Raw genomic sequence first — 25,047 nt, 5'->3', positions numbered from 1 at the left:
AAAAGAAACAATGGTGAGGCAGTCATGGCTCACAACCAATGCAGCCATGGCAGTCTGCCTGGAGACATGTAGGGATGAGCCGAACACCCCCCTGTTCGGTTCGCACCAGAACATGCGAACAGGAAAAAAGTTCGTTCGAACATGCGAACACCGTTAAAGTCTATGGGACACGAACATGAATAATCAAAAGTGCTAATTTTAAAGGCTTATATGCAAGTTATTGTCATAAAAAGTGTTTGGGGACCTGGGTCCTGCCCCAGGGGACATGGATCAATGCAAAAAAAAGTTTTAAAAACGGCCGTTTTTTCAGGAGCAGTGATTTTAATAATGCTTAAAGTCAAACAATAAAAGTGTAATATCCCTTTAAATTTCGTACCTGGGGATTGTCTATAGTATGCCTGTAAAGGGGCGCATGTTTCCTGTGTTTAGAACAGTCTGACAGCAAAATGACGTTTTGAAGGAAAAAACTCATTTAAAACTACCCGCGGCTATTGCATTGCCGACAATACACATAGAAGTTCATTGATAAAAACGGCATGGGAATTCCCCAAAGGGGAACCCCGAACCAAAATTAAAAAAAAAATATGACGTGGGAGTCCTCCTAAATTCCATACCAGACCCTTCAGGTCTGGTATGGATATTAAGGGGAACCCCGGCCAAAATTTAAAAAAAAAAATGACGTGGGGTTCCCCCTAAATTCCATACCAGACCCTTCAGGTCTGGTATGGATTTTAAGGGGAACCCCGCGCCAAAAAAAAAACAAAACGGCGTGGGGTCCCCCCAAAAATCCATACCAGACCCTTATCCAAGCACGCAACCTGGCAGGCCGCAGGAAAAGAGGGGGGGACGAGAGTGCGGCCCCCCCTCCCTCCTGAACCGTACCAGGCCACATGCCCTCAACATTGGGAGGGTGCTTTGGGGTAGCCCCCCAAAACACCTTGTCCCCATGTTGATGAGGACAAGGGCCTCATCCCCACAACCCTGGCCGGTGGTTGTGGGGGTCTGCGGGCGGGGGGCTTATCGGAATCTGGAAGCCCCCTTTAACAAGGTGACCCCCAGATCCCGGCCCCCCCCCTGTGTGAAATGGTAAGGGGGTACATAAGTACCCCTACCATTTCACGAAAAAAGTGTCAAAAATGTTAAAAATGACAAGAGACAGTTTTTGACAATTCCTTTTATTTAAATGCTTCTTCTTTCTTCTATCTTCCTTCATCTTCTGGTTCTTCTGGTTCTTCTGGCTCTTCTGGTTCTTCCTCCGGCGTTCTCGTCCAGCATCTCCTCCGCGGCGTCTTCTATCTTCTTCTCCTCGGGCCGCTCCGCACCCATGGCATAGGGGGGAGGCTCCCGCTCTTCTCTTCTTCTTTTCTTCTCTTCTGTTCTTCTTCATTTTCTTCTCCGGGCCGCTCCGCAATCCATGCTGGCATGGAGGGAGGCTCCCGCTGTGTGACGGCGCTCCTCGTCTGACAGTTCTTAAATAACCGGGTGGGCGGGGCCACCCGGTGAACCCCGCCCCCCTCTGACGCACGGTGACTTGACGGGACTTCCCTGTGATGTCACGGGGAATGCCACAGGGAAGTCCCGTCAAGTCACCGTGCGTCAGAGGGGGGCGGGGTCACCGGGTGGCCCCGCCCCCCGTTATTTAAGAACTGTCAGACGAGGAGCGCCGTCACACAGCGGGAGCCTCCCTCCATGCCAGCATGGATTGCGGAGCAGCCCGGAGAAGAAAATGAAGAAGAACAGAAGAGAAGAAAAGAAGAAGAGAAGAGCGGGAGCCTCCCCCCTATGCCATGGGTGCGGAGCGGCCCGAGGAGAAGAAGATAGAAGACGCCGCGGAGGAGATGCTGGACGAGAACGCCGGAGGAAGAACCAGAAGAGCCAGAAGAACCAGAAGAACCAGAAGATGAAGGAAGATAGAAGAAAGAAGAAGCATTTAAATAAAGGAATTGTCAAAAACTGTCTCTTGTCATTTTTAACATTTTTGACACTTTTTTTGTGAAATGGTAGGGGTACTTATGTACCCCCTTACCATTTCACACAGGGGGGGGCCGGGATCTGGGGGTCACCTTGTTAAAGGGGGCTTCCAGATTCCGATAAGCCCCCCGCCCGCAGACCCCCACAACCACCGGCCAGGGTTGTGGGGATGAGGCCCTTGTCCTCATCAACATGGGGACAAGGTGTTTTGGGGGGCTACCCCAAAGCACCCTCCCAATGTTGAGGGCATGTGGCCTGGTACGGTTCAGGAGGGAGGGGGGGCCGCACTCTCGTCCCCCCCTCTTTTCCTGCGGCCTGCCAGGTTGCCTGCTCGGATAAGGGTCTGGTATGGATTTTTGGGGGGACCCCACGCCGTTTTTTTTTTTTTTTTTTGGTGCGGGGTTCCCCTTAAAATCCATACCAGACCTGAAGGGTCTGGTATGGAATTTAGGGGGAACCCCACGTCATTTTTTTTTTTAAATTTTGGCCGGGGTTCCCCTTAATATCCATACCAGACCTGAAGGGCCTGGTATGGAATTTAGGGGGACTCCCACGTCATTTTTTTTTTTTTAATTTTGGTTCGGGGGTTTTTAAAACTTTTTTTTGCATTGATCCATGTCCCCTGGGGCAGGACCCAGGTCCCCAAACACTTTTTATGACAATAACTTGCATATTAGCCTTTAAAATTAGCACTTTTGATTTCTCCCATAGACTTTTAAAGGGTGTTCCGCGGCATTCGAATTTGCCGCGAACACCCCAAATTGTTCGCTGTTCGGTGAACTTGCGAACAGCCAATGTTCGAGTCGAACATGAGTTCGACTCGAACTCGAAGCTCATCCCTAGAGACATGGGATCTTATCCTCATGTCAGCCCCTTTCGACCTTTGACAAGTCACTTTATGCAGTGGCTCAGCGGGTTACGCTTCAGCTCTGGGGTCACTGATTCAATAGGGCTGAGAGTCAGTTCCCTGAGTGGTCTCCTGGTGACTCTGGGGTGTCTATCCAGGGGCAAAGGCCTGGGTGGCTGACACTTCTGCCTGGCAACACTGGGTGGTTAGTTCAGATCCCCCAACATTCCAGTACTTGCATCAAATTGTGGGTTCTCCCTGTGTTTGTGTGAGGTATCTTGAATGCCCCAAACACAGGCTGGTGATATACCTGGCACATTGGCTGGGTAGCGTGCACTCATGACCAGAGGGGTCAGCTCACACAGAGTCTGCACTATAGGCACTGCAGTGAAAACTTTGCCTGTGTAGGACCAACAAACCAGCTCACCTAAAATCTCCAGGCAAGGGTCTTCAGGTTGTCTGGGGCGACCCACAATCAGTGAAGAAAAAGAGCTCACATTAAAGATGTTGCACCTAAACTGTGCCTTAAACACTGAGGTCATGAGTTTGAATCCCAACCAAGCTAGCACCCTGCATGTTTCACTAGTGTTTTGATGTTACAGGGTTGCTGGCCAGATGGTGCCTGATGGCCACATAACCTGTATGCACTTGATATAGGAAACTAAACAGGGGATTTCTGGTGACCAGGGCCCGATTTTAAGGAGAGGCCCCCTGGATGGCATCACAGAGTGTTAAGGTTGACCAGACCCTAGTAAGATACAAAGGTTTCTAGAACACTTGTTAAGAAGTGGGAGAAGGCCTGGATGGTGAATCCAGTAGGCCCCCTCATTACAAAATTTCTCTGGAGGAGGTGGTTTCAGAAGGACAAGAAAAACATTCTTGCTCCACGACCAAGGCCAGAGCAGTGGGAAAGGGCATTCCTGTCCATTAGGTCCAATGGAAGCCAGGTAAGACTAGGGTCCAGCTTCTCGGAAGGCTTTGGTTCAGTACCCTCTGTTCCCACCAGACCCAGTTTTTTTCCACATATCCAGACTTACCCGCCTAGTCTTGGGAGATGGAGGGTTATTGTTGGATTCCATGCTTAGGAGAATGAACTCTCTTCTGAAAGGGACCTGTGATTGTTTTCATCGTAGGAAAATGAACTACTCTGGCATTTATACCAGTGTCGTGCATCTCAGAATATTGTCTGACACAATTGCAGACACACATTGATGTATGGTCAGTAAGAGGATGGGCAGCCCCCAAGTGGTGGGTGACGAACAGCATGTCCAAGACTGTGTGATATCCCGCCCACAGGGGACCTGTTCTTAGGGCGGAGGCGTAGCAGACAGGAAGAGAGCCCTTTCTGTGAAATACAAGGGTGACCCAGGTAGGAATGCTGGTCTACGGCCACAGCACCCTAAATGCACCCGATCTCATCTGATGACGGAAGTTATGACTATTGCCGTGTACACACAACCGTTTTTGCCGTCGGAATAAACTCCGAAGGTTTCTCCGACAGAACTCTGACAGAATTTGATTCAAGCGGTCTTGCCTACACACGGTCAAACCAAAGTCTGACCGTCAAGAACACAGTGACGTACAACACTTACGACGGGTCTAGTAAAGGGAAGTTCAATAGCCAGTAGCCAATAGCTTCCGTCTAGTACTTGCTTCAAAGCATGCGTTGTTTTTGGTCCGTTGGAACAGCATACAGACGAGCGGTTTTCCCGATAGGAATTGGTTCTGTCGGAAATATTTAGAACATGTTCCATTTCTAGGTCCGTCAGAATTTTCGAAAAAAAAAGTCAGATGAGGCATACACACGATCAGAATAGACGATGAAAAGCTTCCGTTGGACTTTTTCTGTCGGACATTCCGCTCGTGTGTACACGGCTTAAGTGGAGACCTCCTCTTGCAGTTGCAGGCACTTCCATCTGGACTATCTATAGGGAGGTTAACCCTGGTATCTCGCGTTTCCTCTGGGAACTCTGGTTTCATCCCATAAAATGTCCTCTTTGGGCCTGAACCAGTATAGGGTAGGCGCTCTTGGGTGGATGCCGTCGCTTAGAGCTGGCATTTCCCCAGGTGCTATGCCATCTCGCTCACCTGCAGTCTTACAGGTGGGCATAGAACATTATGGTCATTCTTGTTGTATCACACTGGTTTAAAGGACCACGGTTCTCTGTCCTGAGGGCTCTGGGAACCTGGTGATCTAGCTACTAAGAAGGATCCCTCAAGATTATATTTTATGCTCCACTTACCTGAGATTTGGAGGCGTTACGGCAGCTGAATCAGTTTTAGGTCTGCAGCCCCCCAAGTAGGACCAAACTTTACTTATTTTAGGCTCTCGTGGGATCTTCCTTTGAACTTTGGTTCATGTGTCAATAAGGGGTTTCCTTCCTTGTTGTTTTGCAGGGACTAAAGTAAGGGTTAAAAATCTCTAGCAGAACCTGGGCAAGATGGCATTAGTTAACAATCGGACATGCCTATATGTAGGGGGATCTCAGAGAAGCTGATGCTACTCTGCGCCAGATCTGTGCAGCGGCAACGTGATTCAGCTCTCCCACCTTTTACCTGACACTAGAGGCTGATCTTGTTGTCAGCAAAGGGATCAGGCTCTTTGGAAACAGAGTCCTGTAAGCCGTAGTCCCACCTTATGGGTAAGTGCTCGCTTATCCTCTCATAGGTGGCTGTCATGAAAGACGATATGGGAAAATTAGAGTTACCTACTGGTAAAGTCTCTTCCTGGAGTCTTTCAGGACAGCACTGTGTACACACCCTTGTTGGTTTCCTTTTGGGTTCCTGACTCAGGAACCATCAAAAAGTAATTTATGGTGTATGATGTGTTCTTGTGTCTCCCCAGCTGGCCGGAGTTGCTCTTGAAGAACTGAGGAGCCGGCGGGGAAGCATGCCTTTTAAATCTAGGCTGGGCAGTGTTTCCTCAGAGGTGAGAAGCCAAGGTCTCTCATAGGTCGCTGTCCTGAAAGACTCCTGGAAAAGACGTTACCAGTAAGTAACTCTAATTTTTTTTTCTATATTATGTACTAAAAAAGCTATATTGTTTTTATGAAAAGGGAACTGTTATCTTGTGGTGCCTCAAAAGTCAAGCTTTTAAACAAATCTTTGTCTATAAGAATCAGAGCAAGGTTACAGCCTACAGATGCCCCTACTCATGCAGAAGCTCATTCCTACTAGAGGAGCCATAGGGTAGACTAAAACACCTTGATATATGTTCAACTCTTTTGCTGGAGACTGCTGAGATTAAATCGTGTGTACTGAGGATAGAGGTGGAAAAGGAGGGGCTGGAAGGAGCAAGTGAAGAACTGCGACCTGTTTTCTGAAGAGGAACATTCTGGTGCTGTTCCCACTTAGCTGCATGCTGAGAGGTCAGATGTATCTTCATACACATGCTACCTAAATGGCCGATGGTATGGCCATGTTTCATAAGCTGGAGGCAGAGAGTGGCGCGGGGGGGGGGGCAGCAGCAACACAGCAACAGAACCCGTCGGTGACTCACATACAAAAACATAGCACTAAAAAGGACTGTTGGGTTCTAGGAAATTACAGGGAATGAATGTGGGCCTATATTCCACTCTCCATAGCCATACAAAATACTATTCATTGCAAAGTATCAGTACCATACACTGTATAGTATTGTATAGAGCACTGATACTGTAGGCACAACCCAGCAGTAGCACATTACACTAAAGTACCCAACACGTTCTCCCTAAAAGCAATATCATCTGTCCCTCACTTTTACTAAACTCCCATACACTGACAAAGGGCTTCTGGGAGTGCAGCTCTTTATAGAGTGTGGGCTGACACATAGCCCAGAACCATCACTGGCCAAAATTTTGCACCTGACCAGAGGAGTACTGGTAAAGTATTGCATGATATTAGTTATATGGCCCTCTGGAATTGTAAGGATACCTACATACTAATGCTAACTTGCCAATTATTAAAATGCTCTACAAAACAGCATAAACACAGCTGCATTAAAATGTATTTATATTGTGATCTGCACATTTTAATATTGAATTTGAATGTATTTATCGTCTTTTCATTGTGTTTGTATTGCTTTGTATCTTGCAGTTTTTTTTTTAAATGCACTAATAGGTAGTTGAAAGACATGAAATACAAATATAAAGCACATTGGAAACACAGTGTATATGCATGTATAGCTATCTTTTATAGACACATTTTCCCTCTCTTCCACCCACATCTTACATTTGCCTATTCCCAATCCTCTGTGATCCTTATGCCGCGTACACACGATCGCACATTCCGACAACAAAATCCATGTTTTTTTTTCAGACGAATGTTGGCTCAAACTTGTCTTGCATACACATGGTCACACAAATCTTGTTGGAAATTCCGAACATCAAGAACGCGGTGACGTACAACACGTACAATGAGCCAAGAAAAATGAAGTTCAATAGCCAGTGCGGCTTCTGCTTGATTCTGAGCATGCGTGGAACTTTGTGCGTCGGAATTGTTTACACACGATTGGAATTTATGACGGATTTTGTTGTCGGAAAATTTGAGATCCAGATCTCAAATTTTGTTTGTCGGAAATTCCGACGGAAAATGTCTGATGGAGCCTACACACGGTTGGAATTTCCGACAACAAGCTCCCATCGAACATTTCCAGATGGAAAATCCAACCATGTGTACGCGTCATTACTGTGGGACCCATTGGGATCCCCCTCCTTTGAAGTCTCCACTGGACTCTGCTTCTTTCACAAATCTACATAGCGATGACCATTTACTATTTGCAAAAAAATATATTTTAAGCCTTGCCTACCTGGTGGTGAGTTCTGCTAACTTTTGATACTCACCCCCCACAGCAGATCCAGTGCTGTACAGCTGAGAGCTTCTTCTCTTCTGGTAGCGCTCGATCCAGCGCTGCCATGTTTCCCTGTGATCTCATTTCTAGGCTGTCCAGCTGTCACGCCACCCAATGACGCATTGAAAGACCCACCCCTCCTCCTTTCCTCAATATAATGTTATGCATCCTGGGATATGTGACTTATATATCCCAGGAGGCACAGCAGGCAGTGTGCACACCATTCGCCTAAGGTGAGTGACATGCAGGGGGGAGGGGCGTACATTCACCAAAAAAAAAAAGTAAACAAAACAGAGAAAAAAAAGTCCTATTCTTGCAGAGGATGGGAGGGAGGGTAGAGAGGCGGGAGGCTGAAGGTCCGCTTTAAGGAAAAGTGTACCACTCCAAGTGTTCCCCTCACATGCTGGCATAAGATGTCGGCTTGGAGTCATTCATTCTTCCACGCTTAGCTCAGTATAATCCAAAAGACAAGCCTCACAATGATGGTGTCTTTACAGGCAAAAAATGTAATCAACAAGCTTCAGCACATGGTCTCACCCCCAAGAAGATAAATCTTTATTTATTCCTATAGAAAGGCTGTTAATACTTAATTCCAACTGTGGGCATCCTCTCTAAAGGAATGAATTAATATCAAAGGTTCACACGCATGGAAGAGGCAGAACCCCACCAAGGAGGCTGAAAAGGAGGCTGTGTGGTACCCAGGAGGCTGCACAGTGAAGGTCTCAAGTTAAACAGGCAGATAAGTGTAAGACTTTGGGGGAGTGCTCTGGGAAGGGAGAGGGTAGACCCATAAAGGATAACTGTACTAAAAATAAAGTTATCCTGTTAAGTGTGATGTCTTTATGTTTCTGGGGTTTACATGCAAAAAAATGGCAATTTGACACAACATTCCAGTGCATTTACCTTCATGCATTCTCTACATGAAGGTAAAAAGCCTTCTGTATGCAGAGGACCCCCCCCCCTCCTCCACCCTCTGTAATACTCACCTAAACCCAATTGCAATGTGCCTGACAGCCTCCTCATTGGCTCCAGTTGCTGTTAATCACAACCAGTAGGCCAATGAAAAGAGACAGGGGGTGGGGCCAAGCAGTGGCTCTGTGCTTGAATAGACACGCAGAGCAGCGGCTCTGCTTGGATACCCCCACAGCAAGCTGTTTGCTCTGGGGGCACTCGGCAGGAGGGTGGAGCCAGGAACGCTGGCGGGGGACCTGAGAAGAAGATCGGGGCTGCTCTGTGCAAAACCACTGCACAGAACAGGTAAGTATGATTGTTTGTCATTTAAAAAAAAAAAAAAACTTGCCTTTTAATATCACTTTACCTTCCCTTGCACACAATTTGGTATTCGGAGAACAAAGCTTCACCTTACTAAGTTAAGTGAACATTTACTTTAAAGTGGAGTTCCACCCAAAAATGGAACTTCCACTTTTTGGATTCCGCCCCCCCCTCCGGTGTCACATTTGGCACCTTTCAGCGGGGAGAAGGGAGCAGATACCTGTCTAATACAGGTATTTGCTCCCACTTCCTGGCATAGATCACCGCGGCGCTTGAGGTGACCTACGCCGCTTCCGGCGCCTACACTCTCCTCCACCGCTGTATTCTGTGAGACACAGAACACAGCAGGGATCAGAGAGGATGCGTAGCGTGACTCGCGCATGCTCAGTAGGGAACCAGGAAGTGAAGCCACACGGCTTTACTTCCTTATTCCCTTACCGAGGATGGCGGCGGCAGCAGCCGAGAGCCGAAGGACGGATCGGCTTCGGCTGCCGACATTGCGGGCTCCCTGGACAGGTAAGTGTCCATATATTAAAAGTTACCAGCTGCAGTATTTGTAGCTGCTGGCTTTTAATATTTTTTTTTCAGCGAACAGCCTCTACTCCTCTACTATTATCTTCCACTAGTAAATCAACACCCTAGAGATGTAAAATTTAGACCACAGTGCAATACTATTCAGAAATTGAATCTATGTAAGGTCCTTGGTTAAAGTGGATGTAAACCCTCACATATACCCAGTGAAGTGAACAGCCCGAGATGATACACAGAGATGAAACAAATCTCCCTACATATGTTTTTTTTTTTTTATTTATATCTGCTGTTTTCAGCTTTCTACACTCTTTAGAAAGTGCACATTGTGTTAGAAATCTTGTTTCCTCTTCCAGCAGTGAGTATGGAGTTTGGGCCTACGCTGTGAGAGCAGATTGGTGGAAAGACACCCTCCCCTCTCAACATAGGCAGAGGAACGCAGACACTTGCAGACTGCAATCTGAATGGACAAGCTCTCTGCTAATCTCCCTCTAAGCTCCCTCCCCGACACAAAATTTCAGCTGCTTTTATCTCTTGTGTCAAAGAGCTTGGCAGAAGTTATCATGCTGATAACAAAGGAACGGAGCAGCAGAAAGACACAGCACTTAGAGATTTGGTGAGAGATAAGTGAACACTACACTACAGATATATGTGCCTAGATCAAATTTCATGAATGGGGTTTACAACCACTTTAAATATACGAAACGTAAAGTATGAATAAAATACAGAAACTTAGAGGTGGCAACATGTACCGACATGTATGTTGGGTGCTCCACAATGCAAATATTTACTTGAGGGGCCTACCTCAAGCTTCAAGCATTTTATTCATTCTATCAATCTAATGACTGGTTCACTTTAGGGACTGATTTTAAAAGCACATCCTCATGTCTATGTCAGTATTCAACATTACCACTTTTTATCCAGGACCATTTCTTCTCTAAGGAAGCGATTCGATTTTCCAAAGCCGTAGTTTTCTTGATGCTCTCCACATCTACAAAGACAATGTTTATTAATTTCACCTGAAATACACAACCTACATGGTACTGCAAAATGATGTGACATATCTGCAGAAAATAGTTCTATTTATCTCTACATCAGGTTAAAATTAGTTATAATTTAAGTTAAAGTGTATCTAAAGTATAACAAAAACCTTTTCTTGATGTTTTGGATAGAGTGGGGATGGATCAGAACTCAGATTTCTTCCATTCTTGTCTGATTAAAAATGAGGAAATGTGGGGAACTCTCTAACAGGGCCTGGCTTATAGTATATCCTGACAGGGATTTTAACCTTTCCCTACTCCTCTCTATCCAGAATAAAAAAAAAAAAAAAGTTTTGGCTATAAATATATTTTAAACTGGTACTCTTTCATATGTGTATGATACATAGTGGTATGTCATTTTAGTGTTCCCATAAAATAAATCTTTATTCTACTGTGTACAATGATGGCCAGGCACCTGCATATAGCTTTGGTGGAAAGCTGCTCTTTGAAGAGAAGTGAATCTGCACTTTGCACACATGGGGTAAGGAAAAGTGTTCACTTTAATTTAGCCCACCCCAGTAGCATATATTTCTTACCGTTTAGATGTTTCTGAGGAGAAGATATCATGGCTGACTGAATTTTTCAACTAGCCCTGCACAAACTGTCCTAATAGTTGAGCTGAAAATTGACTGAGTCCACTTCTCATTAACATAAAATGGAGAAGCTTACTCCCTAAACTGTTAACCCTTTTGTTAAAGTGATTGTAAACCTACAGTTTTTGTTTTTAAAATAATAAACATATCATACGTACCTGCTCTATGCACTATGCCGAGTACCTACTAGCCCCAATCCTCCTCTTCTCTGGCCTCCTTTAGGCACTCCTGGCTCCTCCTCCCGTCCCAACTGAGTACCTACAATGGAAAGCTGCTTGCTTTAGGGGCACTCATGCGGGCCCGGTCCTGAGCAGCACTTTGTGTGTCTATTGACACATAGAGCACTGCTCGGCCTTGACACCTGCGCTCTCCTCACTGGCTGTGCCTGTGATTGACAAAAGCTGGAGCCAATGGCTGCCACTGCTGTCTCTGAAACTGTGAGGAGAGAGAGAGCTGAGAGAGCCCCCAGCTTTGAGACAGATGATGGATTTTATTTTTTTATTTTTTTATCCAAATATTTTTTTTTTTATTTCCAATTTGCAACAAAAACTCAAAACGATATAAATCTGACCATTATATTCAATTTGATCACTACACCTTAATGACCTACAGTATGTGTGTGTGTGTGTGTGTGTGTGTGTAATATATATATGTATGTGTGTGTGTGTGTGTGTGTGTTGTGTATGTATATGTATGTATGTGTATATATATATATATATATATATATATATATATATATATATATATATATATATATATATATATATATATATATATATATATATATATATATATATATAATTATACACACACACTTATCCCCCTCCAAAGATCTTTCTAATTTTTAACTTTCAACATCTATAGTATGTTCACCTGATTGCCCAACTAAGTTGAAGCTTATTATAAAAGTGATATGCTACTAATAGCTGCACTGGTGGATCCATCGGCAGTTGGGAAAATATAATTTGCTGTATAGGGTCCTCTCGATTTATGTCACTCCAACCATATAGTTGCTGAAGTTGTGATGCCAGATAATACAATCTGGCATTTGGGACGGCTAAACCTCCTTCATGCTTAAGCAACTGAAGAGTTCCTAATCTAATCTGAGAATGTTTATATCTTCAAATAAGGTCTCTAAAGTATCTATTTGTCTAAAAAAATTTCTGGGGCGGCCATACAGGACAATTATGTAAAAAATATAATAGATGAGGTATCCAAACCATCTTTATCAAACTGGCTCTGCCAACTACTGTTAAAGATAACTTACTCCAAATTTTTCCCACTTGTTTAAAGCGATTAAGTAGTGGGACTAAATTCCTCTCTACATATGTGCTCACTTGTGATGTAACTTGGACGCCTAGATATTTTAAATGTAGAGACAGTTATTTAAGAAGCTAATATTGGCAGATCAGTCACCAAGGGATCCACAAGTAGAAGAACTGACTTATCCCAGTTTTTTGTAAATGCTGAAAAAGAGCCATACTGTATGTGTTAATTAGGGATGAGCCGAACACCCCCCTGTTCGGTTCGCACCAGAACATGCGAACAGGAAAAAAGTTTGTTCGAACACGCGAACATCGTTAAAGTCTATGGGACACGAACATGAATAATCAAAAGTGCTAATTTTAAAGGCTAATATGCAAGTTATTGTCATAAAAAGTGTTTGGGGACCCGGGTCCTGCCCCAGGGGACATGGATCAATGCAAAAAAAAGTTTTAAAAACGGCCGTTTTTTCAGGAGCAGTGATTTTAATAATGCTTAAAGTCAAACAATAAAAGTGTAATATCCCTTTAAATTTCGTACCTGGGGGGTGTCTATAGTATGCCTGTAAAGGGGCGCATGTTTCCTGTGTTTAGAACAGTCTGACAGCAAAATGACATTTTGAAGGAAAAAACTCATTTAAAACTACCCGCGGCTATTGCATTGCCGACAATACACATAGAAGTTCATTGATAAAAACGGCATGGGAATTCCCCAAAGGGGAACCCCGAACCAAAATTAAAAAAAAAAAAGACGTGGGAGTCCCCCTAAATTCCATACCAGACCCTTCAGGTCTGGTATGGATTTTAAGGGGAACCCTGCGCCAAAAAAAAAAAAAAAAACACGGCGTGGGGTCCCCCCAAAAATCCATACCAGACCCTTATCCGAGCACGCAACCTGGCAGGCCGCAGCTCCCCCCTCCTGAACCGTACCAGGCCACATGCCCTCAACATTGGGAGGGTGCTTTGGGGTAGCCCCCAAAAACACCTTGTCCCCATGTTGATGAGGACAAGGGCCTCATCCCCACAACCCTGGCCGGTGGTTGTGGGGGTCTGCGGGCGGGGGGCTTATCGGAATCTGGAAGCCCCCTTTAACAAGGGGGCCCCCAGATCCCGGCCCCCCTCCTGTGTGAAATGGTAAGGGGGTACTTACCCCTACCATTTCACTAAAAAACTGTCAAAAATGTTAAAAATGACAAGAGACAGTTTTGACAATTCCTTTATTTAAATACTTCTTCTTTCTTCTATCTTCCTTCATCTTCTTCTTCTTCTGGTTCTTCTGGCTCTTCCTCCGGCATTCTCGTCCGACGAGGAGCGCCGTCACACAGCGGGAGCCTCCCTCCATGCCAGCATGGATGCGGAGCGGCCCGGAGAAGAAAATGAAGAAGAGAAGAAAAGAAGAAGAGAAGAGCGGGAGCCTCCCCCCATGCCATTGGTGCAGAGCGGCCCGAGGAGAAGAAGATAGAAGACGCCGCGGAGGAGATGCTGGACGAGAATGCCGGAGGAAGAACCAGAAGAGCCAGAAGAACCAGAAGATGAAGGAAGATAGAAGAAAGAAGAAGTATTTAAATAAAGGAATTGTCAAAAACTGTCTCTTGTCATTTTTAACATTTTTGACAGTTTTTTAGTGAAATGGTAGGGGTAAGTACCCCCTTACCATTTCACACAGGGGGGGGGCCGGGATCTGGGGGTCCCCTTGTTAAAGGGGGCTTCCAGATTCCGATAAGCCCCCCGCCCGCAGACCCCCACAACCACCGGCCAGGGTTGTGGGGATGAGGCCCTTGTCCTCATCAACATGGGGACAAGGTGTTTTGGGGGGCTACCCCAAAGCACCCTCCCAATGTGGAGGGCATGTGGCCTGGTACGGTTCAGGAGGGGGGGGGGCGCACTCTCGTCCCCCCCTCTTTTCCTGCGGCCTGCCAGGCTGCGTGCTCGGATAAGGGTCTGGTATGGAATTTAGGGGGAACCCCACGTCATTTTTTTTTTTTTTTTTAATTTTGGCCGGTGTTCCCCTTAATATCCATATCAGACCTGAAGGGCCTGGTATGGAATTTAGGGGGACTCCCACGTCATATTTTTTTTTTAAATTTTGGTTCGGGGTTCCCCTTTGGGGAATTCCCATGCCGTTTTTATCAATGAACTTCTATGTGTATTGTCGGCAATGCAAAAGCCGCGGGTAGTTTTAAATGAGTTTTTTCCTTCAAAATGTCATTTTGCTGTCAGACTGTTCTAAACACAGGAAACATGTGCCCCTTTACAGGCATACTATAGACACCCCCCAGGTACGAAATTTAAAGGGATATTACACTTTTATTGTTTGACTTTAAGCATTATTAAAATCACTGCTCCTGAAAAAACGGCCGTTTTTTAAAACTTTTTTTTGCATTGATCCATGTCCCCTGGGGCAGGACCCGGGTCCCCAAACACTTTTTATGACAATAACTTGCATATTAGCCTTTAAAATTAGCACTTTTGATTTCTCCCATAGACTTTTAAAGGGTGTTCCGCGGCATTCGAATTTGCCGCGAACACCCCAAATTGTTCGCTGTTCGGCGAACTTGCGAACAGCCAATGTTCGAGTCGAACATGAGTTCGACTCGAACTCGAAGCTCATCCCTAGTGTTAATTTACTGCTTCAGCCTCGGAAGATTTGGCTGCTTAATGACCAGGCCATTTTTTACGATTCGGCACTGCGTGCTTTAACTGACTATTGCACGTGCGACGATGTACCCAAACAAAATTGACGTCCTTTTTTTTCCCCACAAATAGAGCTTTCTTTTGGTGGTATTTGATCGCCTCTGTGTTTTTTTTATTTTTTGCGCTATAAACAAAAGGAGAGTGACAATTTTGAAAAAAACACAATGGGGGTTATTTACGAATGGCAAATCCACTTTGCACTACAAGTGCACCGCAAGTGCACTTGAAAGTGCACTTGAAAGTGTACACGCTGTAAATCTGAGGGTTAGATCTGAAATGAGGGGAAGCTCTGCTGATTTTATCATCCAATCATGCGCACGCTAAAATGCTGTTTCATTTTCCTTGCACGTGCCCCTCGGTTCTACAGCGACTTCACTTCCAAGTGCACTTTCAGTGCGCTTTCAAGTGCAAAGTGGATTTGTCTTTACTAAATAACCCCCAATATCTTTAACTTTTTGCTATAATAAATATCCTACATTTTTTATTAAAAAAAACTAATTTTTTCCTCAGATTAGGCCAATATGTATTCTTCTACATATTTTGGGTAAAAAAAAAAATCGCAATAAGTGTATATTGATTGGTTTGCGCAAAAGTTATAACGTCTACAAAATAGGGGATAGATTTATGACATTTTTATTATTTTTTTTTTTTTACTAGTAATGGCGGCATTCTGCGATTTTTATCGGGACTGTGACATTATGGTGGACACATCAGACACTTTTGACACATTTTTGAAACCATTGACAATTATACAGTGATCAGTGCTATAAAAATGCACTGATTACTGTGTAAATGTCACTGGCAGAGAAGGGGTTAACACTAGGGGGCGATCAAGGGGTTAACTGTGTTCCCTGTGTGTGTTTCTAACTGTGGGGGGATGGGACTGTCTAGGAGAAGAGAGAGATCAGTGTTCATACATAGTATGAACACACGATCTCTTCTCTCCCCTGAAAGAACCAGGATCTATGTGTTTACACGCACAGTTCTCGCTCTGTCACTAGTGATCGCGGGAGCCCGGCGGTCATCGCGCCTGCCGGGCACACGCATTGGGGTCAGGCACAAGCTGCATGCGCACCCCTAGTGGACAAAAGGTGAATCGACGTACCATAACGTCGTTTCGCCCAGGCGTGCCATTCTGCCACAGTAAAACTGTGGTGGCTGGTCGGCAAGCGATTAAAGACATCACTGCTACTAAGGAAGACGATGTGTCTCCTAAAATAGAAGCATGTCATCGGCATATAGGGCAATCTTATCCTCTCCGAAGGGTCTACAGAACCTAATAATATTCGATAATTGGTGGATAGCGGCGGCCAAAGGTTCAAGGGCCAGGGCAAAAAGAAAAGGTGATAATGGACATCCCTGTCTTGTTCCCCATTGTAAAGAAAGGGGCTGATCCATGTCAATTTACCTGAACTCGTACCACCGAGGCAGCATAAAGGAGTTGTATCCAACTTATAAACTGGGGTCCAAATCCAAACTTCTCTAAGCAGTGCCTTAAAAAACCCATTCTATGCTATCAAAAGCTTTTGCCGCATCAAGCGACAATATAGCTCTATTGCCCAAATTTTCAGCCGGAACCTGCAAATTAAAGCGGAGTTCCACCCAAGAGTGGAACTTCCGCTCATCGGATTCCTCCCCCCCTCCAGTGTCACAATTGGCACCTTTCAGGGGGAGAGGGGTGCAGATACCTGTATAATACAGGTATCTGCACCCACTTCCGGGAATAGACTCCCGCGGGAGTCACGCCCCCTCCCGCACTCTCCCGCTGTCTCCTGGGAAAGACACAGGTCCCAGGAGATAGCAGGGACCATTGAGAACAGGCAGCGCGACTCGCGCATGCGCAGTAGGGAATCGGGAAGTGAAGCCGCAATGCTTCACTTCCTGATTCCCTCACTGAGAATGGCGGCGGCGGCAGCACCCGAGGATCGAAGGGCGGTTCGGTCTCGGGTGCCGACATCGCTGGACCCCTGGACAGGTGAGTGATCTTATTTTAAAAGTCAGCAGCTGCAGTATTTGCAGCTGCTGACATCTAAAAAAAAAATTTTCACCGGACTCCCGCTTTAAGGAATAGACGTCTTATATTCACTGTACTAGATCTTCCCTGAATAAATCCAAATTGGGCTAAACATCTTAGATATTACTTTCGCCAGTCTAGTAGCTAACACTTTTGCCAATAGCTTCACATCTGATGTGAGTAACGATATTGGGCGATATGATTCTGGATTATTAGGGGCCCTATCAGGTTGTAATAAAACTATAATCATCGCCTCATTCATAGAGGGAGGAAGATGACCACACTCCAATGCTGCATTAAATACCTCTAACAATTTTGGCAACAGATTAGCTCCATAGACTTTGTAGACCTCCCCTGGTAACCCGTCTGCACCTGGGGATTTATTATTAGGTATACTGACAGAAGCAAACTGGAGTTCCTCTAGAGTCAGACGTTTATCCACCATCTCCCTATCAGCTGCAGACAATACTGTTATGCCCTGTACACACGATCGGACATTGATCGGACATTCCGACAACAAAATCCATCAGTTTTTTCCGACGGATGTTGGCTCAAACTTGTCTTGCATACACATGGTCGCACAAAGTTGTTGGAAAATCCGATCATTCTGAACGCGATGACCTAAAACATGTACGTCGGGACTATAAACGGGGCAATAGCCAATAGCTTTCATCTCTTAATTTATTCTGAGCATGCGTGGCACTTTGTTCGTCGGATTTGTCTACACACGATCGTAATTTAAAGGATCGGATTTTGTTGTCGGAAAATGTTATAGCCTGCTCTCAAACTTTGTGAGTTGGAAATTCCGATGGAAAAAGTCCAATGGAGCCCAAACACTGTCGGAATTTCCGACAACAACCTCCGATCGCACATATTCTGTCGGAAAGTCCGACCGTGTGTACAGGGCATATGCGTAATGGAGTTAGGAAAAAGTTGCAATTCGGTCTCTTTATAAAATACTTTGCTAATATACAAGTTGTTATAAGAATTAAAAATACTGATGATATCTCTGCGGTAGGGATGGGCTGAACACCCCCAGTTTGGTTTGCACCACATCATGCTAACAGGCAAAAATTGTGTGCAAACATGCTAGCCTTATTAAAGTCTATGGGACACAAACATGAAAAATCTAAAGTGCTAAATTTAAAGACTTATATGCTATTTATTGCCATAAAAAATGTATGGGGACCCGGGTACTGCCCCAGGAGATATATATATATATATATATATATATATATATATATATATATATATATATATATATATATATATATATATATATATATATATATATATATATATATAAATGCAAAAAGAGGTTTTTAAAACAACTGTTTTTTCAGGAGCAGTGATTTTAAGAATGCTTTAAAGTGAAACAATAAAAATGAAATATTCCATTAAATATCATGCCTGGGGGGTCCCCTTGGTCTGCCTATATAGTCCTGCAGCAAAATTACATTTCTAAAGGAAAAAAATGTAATTTCAAAATTGCCCGTGGCTGTAATGTATTGCCAGCTTCCGGTAATATAGATAAAAAACAAGGAAAAATACAGCGTGGGTTACCCCCCCATGTGCCATCCTGATGGCACATGACGTCAGAAGGGGCGGGGTCACTCGGTTACATCACCAGGTGGACCCGCCCTTGCCTATATAAAAGCTGTCACCGCAAAAAGACAGCAGTCGACGGTACGCCTCCCATCGAGGCTTGTCTTTTTTGGACCCCAAAGCACCCTCCCCATGTTGAGGTCAAGCAGTCTAGTATGGTTCAGGAGGGGGGGCGCTCGCTCACCCCCCCCTTTCCTGGCCTGCCAGACTGCTTGCTCGGATAAGGGTCTGGTATGGACTTTGGGGGGGGACCCCACGCCTTTTTAAAAAAAAGTTTAGCATGAAGTTCCCCTTAAAAACCATACAAGACCCAAAGGGCCTGGTATGGACTGGGGGGGGATGGACTCATGCTGTTTTTTTTTTTTTTTCTTAATTCTGTCATAGGGTTTCCCTTAACCACTTCAATACACTGTATTATACTATACCTCACAAAAGTACATCCCTCCCGTTTTTGTAAATATTTTATTATATCTTTTCATGTGACAACACTGAAGAAATTACACTTTGCTACAATGCACTTAGGGGTGTACTCACTTTTGTTGCCAGCGGTTTAGACATTAATGGCTGTGTGTTGAGTCATTTGGAGGGGACAGCAAGCTTACACTGTTATACAAGCTGCATACTCACTACATTGTAGCAAAGTGTAATTTCTTCATTGTTGTCACATGAAAAGATATAATAAAATATTTACCAAAATGTGAGAGGTGTAGGAGGTAATGGATAATCTGTATTTCCTAGACCTCCCCATGTCAGCCTACTATGGGTCAGCTCTGCCCTCTCTGACCACTCCAGGACCACCTCTTTCTTAGCCCATAAAGGGCGGCTGTCTGCCCACACCAGTGTTCTTTTTTCGTCCTCGCTCCAGACGCCTTTTAAAGATTATTATTATTATTATTATTATTATGATTTTATTTATTTATTTTGTTTTATTTTTTTCACCATCCACCATCCATCCTGTTCGGGTTCAGCCTCTCCTGTTTCAGAAGACCCCCCATATAGGCTGTAAATCTCCTGAGGAGGTGGGTTCCCATGGTGCTGGGATAATAAGGTGCAGTTTAAATGACTGTGTATTACTGGCAAAGGTCACTGGCAGTATAAATGACTGTATATACCTTCGTTAGGCAGGTGCTGGCACTCTCTCCTTCCATGTTTTTGTCTGTTCAAGCAGTGGTTTGGCTCGCTGAGACTTGTAGTTCACCACCCCCACATGTATTCCTTTCAGGAAGCTCAGAGTTGGGCAGGTGAGGTCAGAGGCAGCTTCCTCTTCGGGGTTGCCTAGCAAACAACACAATGCTCACTGCTGATTTGCAGCAGGCTCTGTCCTAGGGGCAGGCCAGGGCACTCTCTGAGCCCCTCTGTGTGCAAGAGGACTCATCATTGCTCTACTGCTCTAATCACAGCCTCCAGCTGATCAATCTGCTGCTCTGCTCTGGTAAGCCTCCTTTCAGGACTCTCATTGCTTACTGCTGTGTTAGTTGTCTGTCAGAGTGTTTATATTATCCTGTGCCTTATAGGTCTGGGGAATTGTGCCTGCCTGCCTAGCTGCCTTAGCACTGAAGATTTGGATGGAAAAGTTTATTTTAATTGTATTTATTTATTTTTTGTTTAAAAAAAAAAAAAGAAAAAAGTTATTTATTTATAAAAGGGAAAAAAAAAAGAGAGAGCACATTCTCTGTGTTTTACAGGGAGAAGGGCCCAGTGCGGGATAAACACCCGCAAAGAGGTTCCAAATCAGAATTCCAGCCTCAATGGAGTAAAAAAGGAACTAGACATGACAAGTCGCAGAGTAGCATACTGCTGGATAGATGCCCGTCGTCCCGGCATTTCAGATCTTCCTCGCCCTTACCTCACTTTAGTCGCTCGGACTCGAGCCAAGAGAGGTCAAGACATTGGAAAGCCTCTAGAAAGAGCAAATCTGGGAGCAGACACAGAAGATCCTCTTCTTCGGATAGGTCTTCATCGCCATTCCAGGCAGAAGAAAGATCCTGTTGGGCCTGCTCAGCTGAGGTCCCCCAGGAAAGCTGGTATGTGCATCTTGCTTCAAGGAGGCGGCTCAGGACAATGCTGCGAAAGCACGCCAGGTTAAATCCTACATTAAGCACGCAGTTAAGGAAGCGTTAAAGAGTTTTTCCTTGTCAAAAGAAGTTTATTGAGTATACAATGTTATAAAGATACATAAAGTAAGTTTACAAGGATCTATAAAGTAAGCTCCTTGTTTTACAGTAGGGTTTATATAGGTAAATATCATGAAATTTCAAATATTAAACATTGGGTTCACGTAAACCTAAATTAAAGATATATATCATTTCCTTAGTTACTTTTGTAGGTATTTAAATGATTTATACCTACTATACATATTGTTTACAAGTAGAGTGTATATAGGTCAAATAAATTCTGATAATGAGCTTTAATCGTAAGGTGGAGAAAAGGAAAGAGAAAGAAGAAAAAGGGTTGAAAGGTAGAGGTATGGTCCACAAGGTTGTCCCGCTCGTCAGTTTATTATTCTTTTTAGTTCTCTTTGAAGCCTTAGAATGGGTGTCTCTGTAAGTCATTTAATCTGTTACCATGGCAACAGGACAGAGTCATTGAAGTTTGACAGGAACTGTTGTTTTATCCAAGGATGCCAAAGTTTTTCAAATTTTGGAATTTGATTTTGATCGATGGCTACCATCTTAGCATGGGACATTGTATTATTCATTCTGTGAATTGTTTCTGCTAGTACCAATGTAGGAGATTTCCATGCCTTGGCCACTGTTTGTTTTGCAGCCGTTATTAGTTGGATCATAAGTTTGAATTGAGAGAGTGTTAACCATTCCGGTTTTAGATTAATTAAAGTTAAATATGGATCTGGTTGTATTATTTTTTTAAATATTTTAGATGCAATCACGAAGACTTCCTTCCAGAAGGTTTGGATTACTGGGCACGTCCACCATATGTGTAAATATGTGCCTATTTCTGGGCATCCTCGAAAACAAAGAGCTGAGGTATTAGGTGAATATTTTGCCACTCTAGCGGGTACAAGGTACCAGCGAGTTAGGACTTTATAATTTGTCTCCAGTGCTAAGATGTTGGGTGAAGATGACTTAGATGTGAGCCATATGTTAGACCAGTCCGTGTCTTCTAAAGTTCGTCCCAGGTCCTCCTCCCACCTCTGAACGTAAGAGGGTCTATTAAGATTTGCTACTCCATATAATTGATTATAAAGTGATGAAATTGTACCTTTAGCAAATGGATCTTTTGTACAGATTGATTCAAAAATGGATAATTGGCATAATGGTGTATCCCCCTTTAGGAATGGTGTATAGAAATTTTTGATTTGGAGATATCTAAATATCTCAGAGTTTGGTAGATCATATTTTTCTCTAAGCGATGGGAATGAAAGGAATGATTTAGATGCTATGAAGTCATTTAGTGTCTGAATGCCTGATGTTGTCCAAGCTTTAAAAGAATTTGGGTAGATCCGTGCCGGATAAAAGGCCGGGTTTCTGATAAAAGAAAAGAGAGGATTGTGTGGAGATTGTAACTGATATTTGGTTTTTAGTTTATCCCAGAGAGATAAGAAGTGTTTAGTTATGGGATTATGAATTTTAAAGCGGTCTTTAGGATCAAGCCATAATAAATTTGATATTAATAGAGGGTCATTTTCTGAAGCCTCTATAAATACCCATAATGGGATTTCCTGTTTTGCATGGTATTTGGACAGACTGGCCAAATGTGCCGCTCTGTAGTAGTTAGTAAAATTAGGGTATCCCAGGCCTCCTTTATTTTTGGGAAGATGTAGTGTGTGTATAGGTATACGTGGTTTAGAAGAGCCCCATATAAACGAAGTTGCTCTTTTTTGTACTATTCTCAAAAAATAGGAAGGAATTGGAATAGGGAGGACTCTGAATAGATAAAGCAATTTGGGTAGAATAGTCATTTTGATTGCATTAATCTTCCCCATCCAGGATAAAGGAAGTTGCGACCATTGTTTTATTAGATTTGTGATTTGTCTTAATACAGGAGGATAATTGGTTGAGAATAAGTCAGAATGAGAGGCTGTTAAATGAATTCCAAGATATGGGATTGATTTTTCTGCCCATGTGAATGGGAGAGCAGCCCTAGCCGGGATCAATTCCATGTTTGTGAGTGAAATATTAAGCACTAGGCATTTCTTAGGATTAATCATAAGGCCGGATAGGGCTGCAAATCCATCAAGAGCTGGTATTAAGTTAGGACCAGAGACCTGTGGTGATGATAGAAAAAGTAATATATCGTCTGCAAATATACATAATTTGTGTGTAATACCTCCTACTTCAATGCCAGTTATAGTTTGGTTTGTTCTGATATATTAAATAAGATAAAAATAAAAAAGAAGATTGGGACATTAAATGAGACACTAAGTCTCCATCCCTGTGCGTATAAAAAAATAGGAGGTTGGGACTTTGAGTGAGGTGGGCCAATGAGACCAGAGGGACAATCACAATTGCGTAAAACATTTATTGATACATAATAACAATTGGACACAAATTACAAAAAAGATAATAATATCCAATCATGTAACCATCCCATCTTGCCTGTTGAATGGGGTACATAATGAGCAGCCCCCAAATGGTACAGGATAAGACAACTGAAAAAAATTGATTCATAACAGTAACATGAGGTCACAAAATAAACATAAAAACTTATAGATATATGGACCTAATAAAGTCTATAATTAATATGAAGAATAATAAAAAAATAAAAAAGGTAGCGGGACTTTATATATAGACACTCGGGAGCGGGAGTAAAATTAATAATTTTTAATGGAATCAAATGATTATAGAGTTTCTGTATTCGAATAATTCAATGCATAATGCTATATATAAAATCATTCGTACAACTATTACAATTCATTGAAACCAGAAAAGATATACATACATACATGTTCCAACAAGGAATCAATACATAATACATAATGTAAAAACATTTAGAGCATGATTACATGATTAATTGGAAAAATTGGAGACCAAAAAGAAAAGGGAGGGTTACAGATCATAGGGGGCAAAAAGCAAATTATTATGGAACGGCCTGGTAGAATGCATCAATATATACACTAGGTTGATATTGGCTCTACGCGTTTCAAGGTATTTGACCTATCATCAGGAGCAAGGAACCATAGTGATAATCTAAAAAAAGGGAAAAATGTTTAATTGAAGGAAAAAAAAAAAAAAGGAAAAAACTCAGGACAGGCAGGAAGGGTCCTCCATGATGGACCCGAACCGCCTGTGCACTTACATGTGTGATCCACACAGTGGCGGTGCGGCCACGAAACGCACAGGCCAAGCCAATCATGCCATGCACGGGAGCTGAGGGGACATGTAGCAACGGGCAAGACACAGGAATGGACGACGTCCCGCAGGAGTGTCATTGTAGGTGATGGTGAAACAAAGGGACCAAATCTGTAGGGGAAAGAAAATGAAGTGGCTGTGAAGTGGATGTGAGGCAAGGTGAAGGAAATGGGTGGAGAGGGAGGAGATGTGGAACAAAGGGAGGAATGAAGGGGGTTAAAAAAGATTAATCATGTAATCATGCTCTAAATGCTCTAAATGTTTTTACATTATGTATTATGTATTGATTCCTTGTTGGAACATGTATGTATGTATATCTTTTCTGGTTTCAATGAATTGTAATAGTTGTACGAATGATTTTATATATAGCATTATGCATTGAATTATTCGAATACAGAAACTCTATAATCATTTGATTCCATTAAAAATTATTAATTTTACTCCCGCTCCCGAGTGTCTATATATAAAGTCCCGCTACCTTTTTTATTTTTTATTATTCTTCATTCAACCGGGATGGAGGGGGGGACCTGAACGGCACCCCTATACCTCATATAAAGTCCCACTAATTCCCTCTACCCATTTTTTCCCAATTAATATTAACCAATTAGGGATGATAGGCACACGGCGGCGCTAACCAAAAATTTACATTAAAATATTATTTTGACTCCCACCTCTACCTGCCAGAGGTTTAATTGCTTGTATAATCACTAACATCACTTTTCAACCCAATACTAATTTTATTTGCTTTGATAATCTTAGTTATTGTTCTTTCTCATTTCCCCTTTTTTGATTTCCAATTCTAGCTTTATTTCCAATTTTTTGTATTTATTTTTTATCTCGTTTCTTCTTACATGCACGCAGTGGTGCATGCGTCTGCTGATCTGCCGGGCCTGCCTCTCGGTCTTGTTCGGGAGCTGCGACGCGCACTGCGGACCCCCCCCTCCGCCCTGTTGTGACGGAGGGTGGGCGGGGTTGTGCTCACTGCGCGTCGACGTCACACATCCCGGCCGGACACGCTGGCGCCTTATTAGCGCGGCGTGCCGTCCGAGTGATCATCATCTCCTGGCCCATTGGGGGGTGGTTT

At 43.6% G+C, this 25,047-nt stretch overlaps 1 protein-coding gene across 2 annotated transcripts in view; it reads right to left on the bottom strand.

The window, feature by feature from the left end:
• LOC141106239 (mannose-binding protein C-like) overlaps nt 1-25,047 on the bottom strand; it is a 188,021-nt gene that overhangs the window by 13,732 nt on the left and 149,242 nt on the right. For both annotated transcript variants that reach the window (XM_073596853.1, XM_073596854.1), the window contains one exon: nt 10,357-10,437. In XM_073596853.1, coding sequence (XP_073452954.1) covers nt 10,357-10,437 — 81 coding nt within the window. The remainder of the gene's footprint in view (nt 1-10,356; nt 10,438-25,047) is intronic.

Source organism: Aquarana catesbeiana, linkage group LG08, assembly GCF_042186555.1.
Source record: "Aquarana catesbeiana isolate 2022-GZ linkage group LG08, ASM4218655v1, whole genome shotgun sequence".
In the NCBI taxonomy this organism is placed as follows: Eukaryota; Metazoa; Chordata; class Amphibia; order Anura; family Ranidae; genus Aquarana; species Aquarana catesbeiana.
This window is presented reverse-complemented; position numbering and strand designations above follow the sequence as displayed.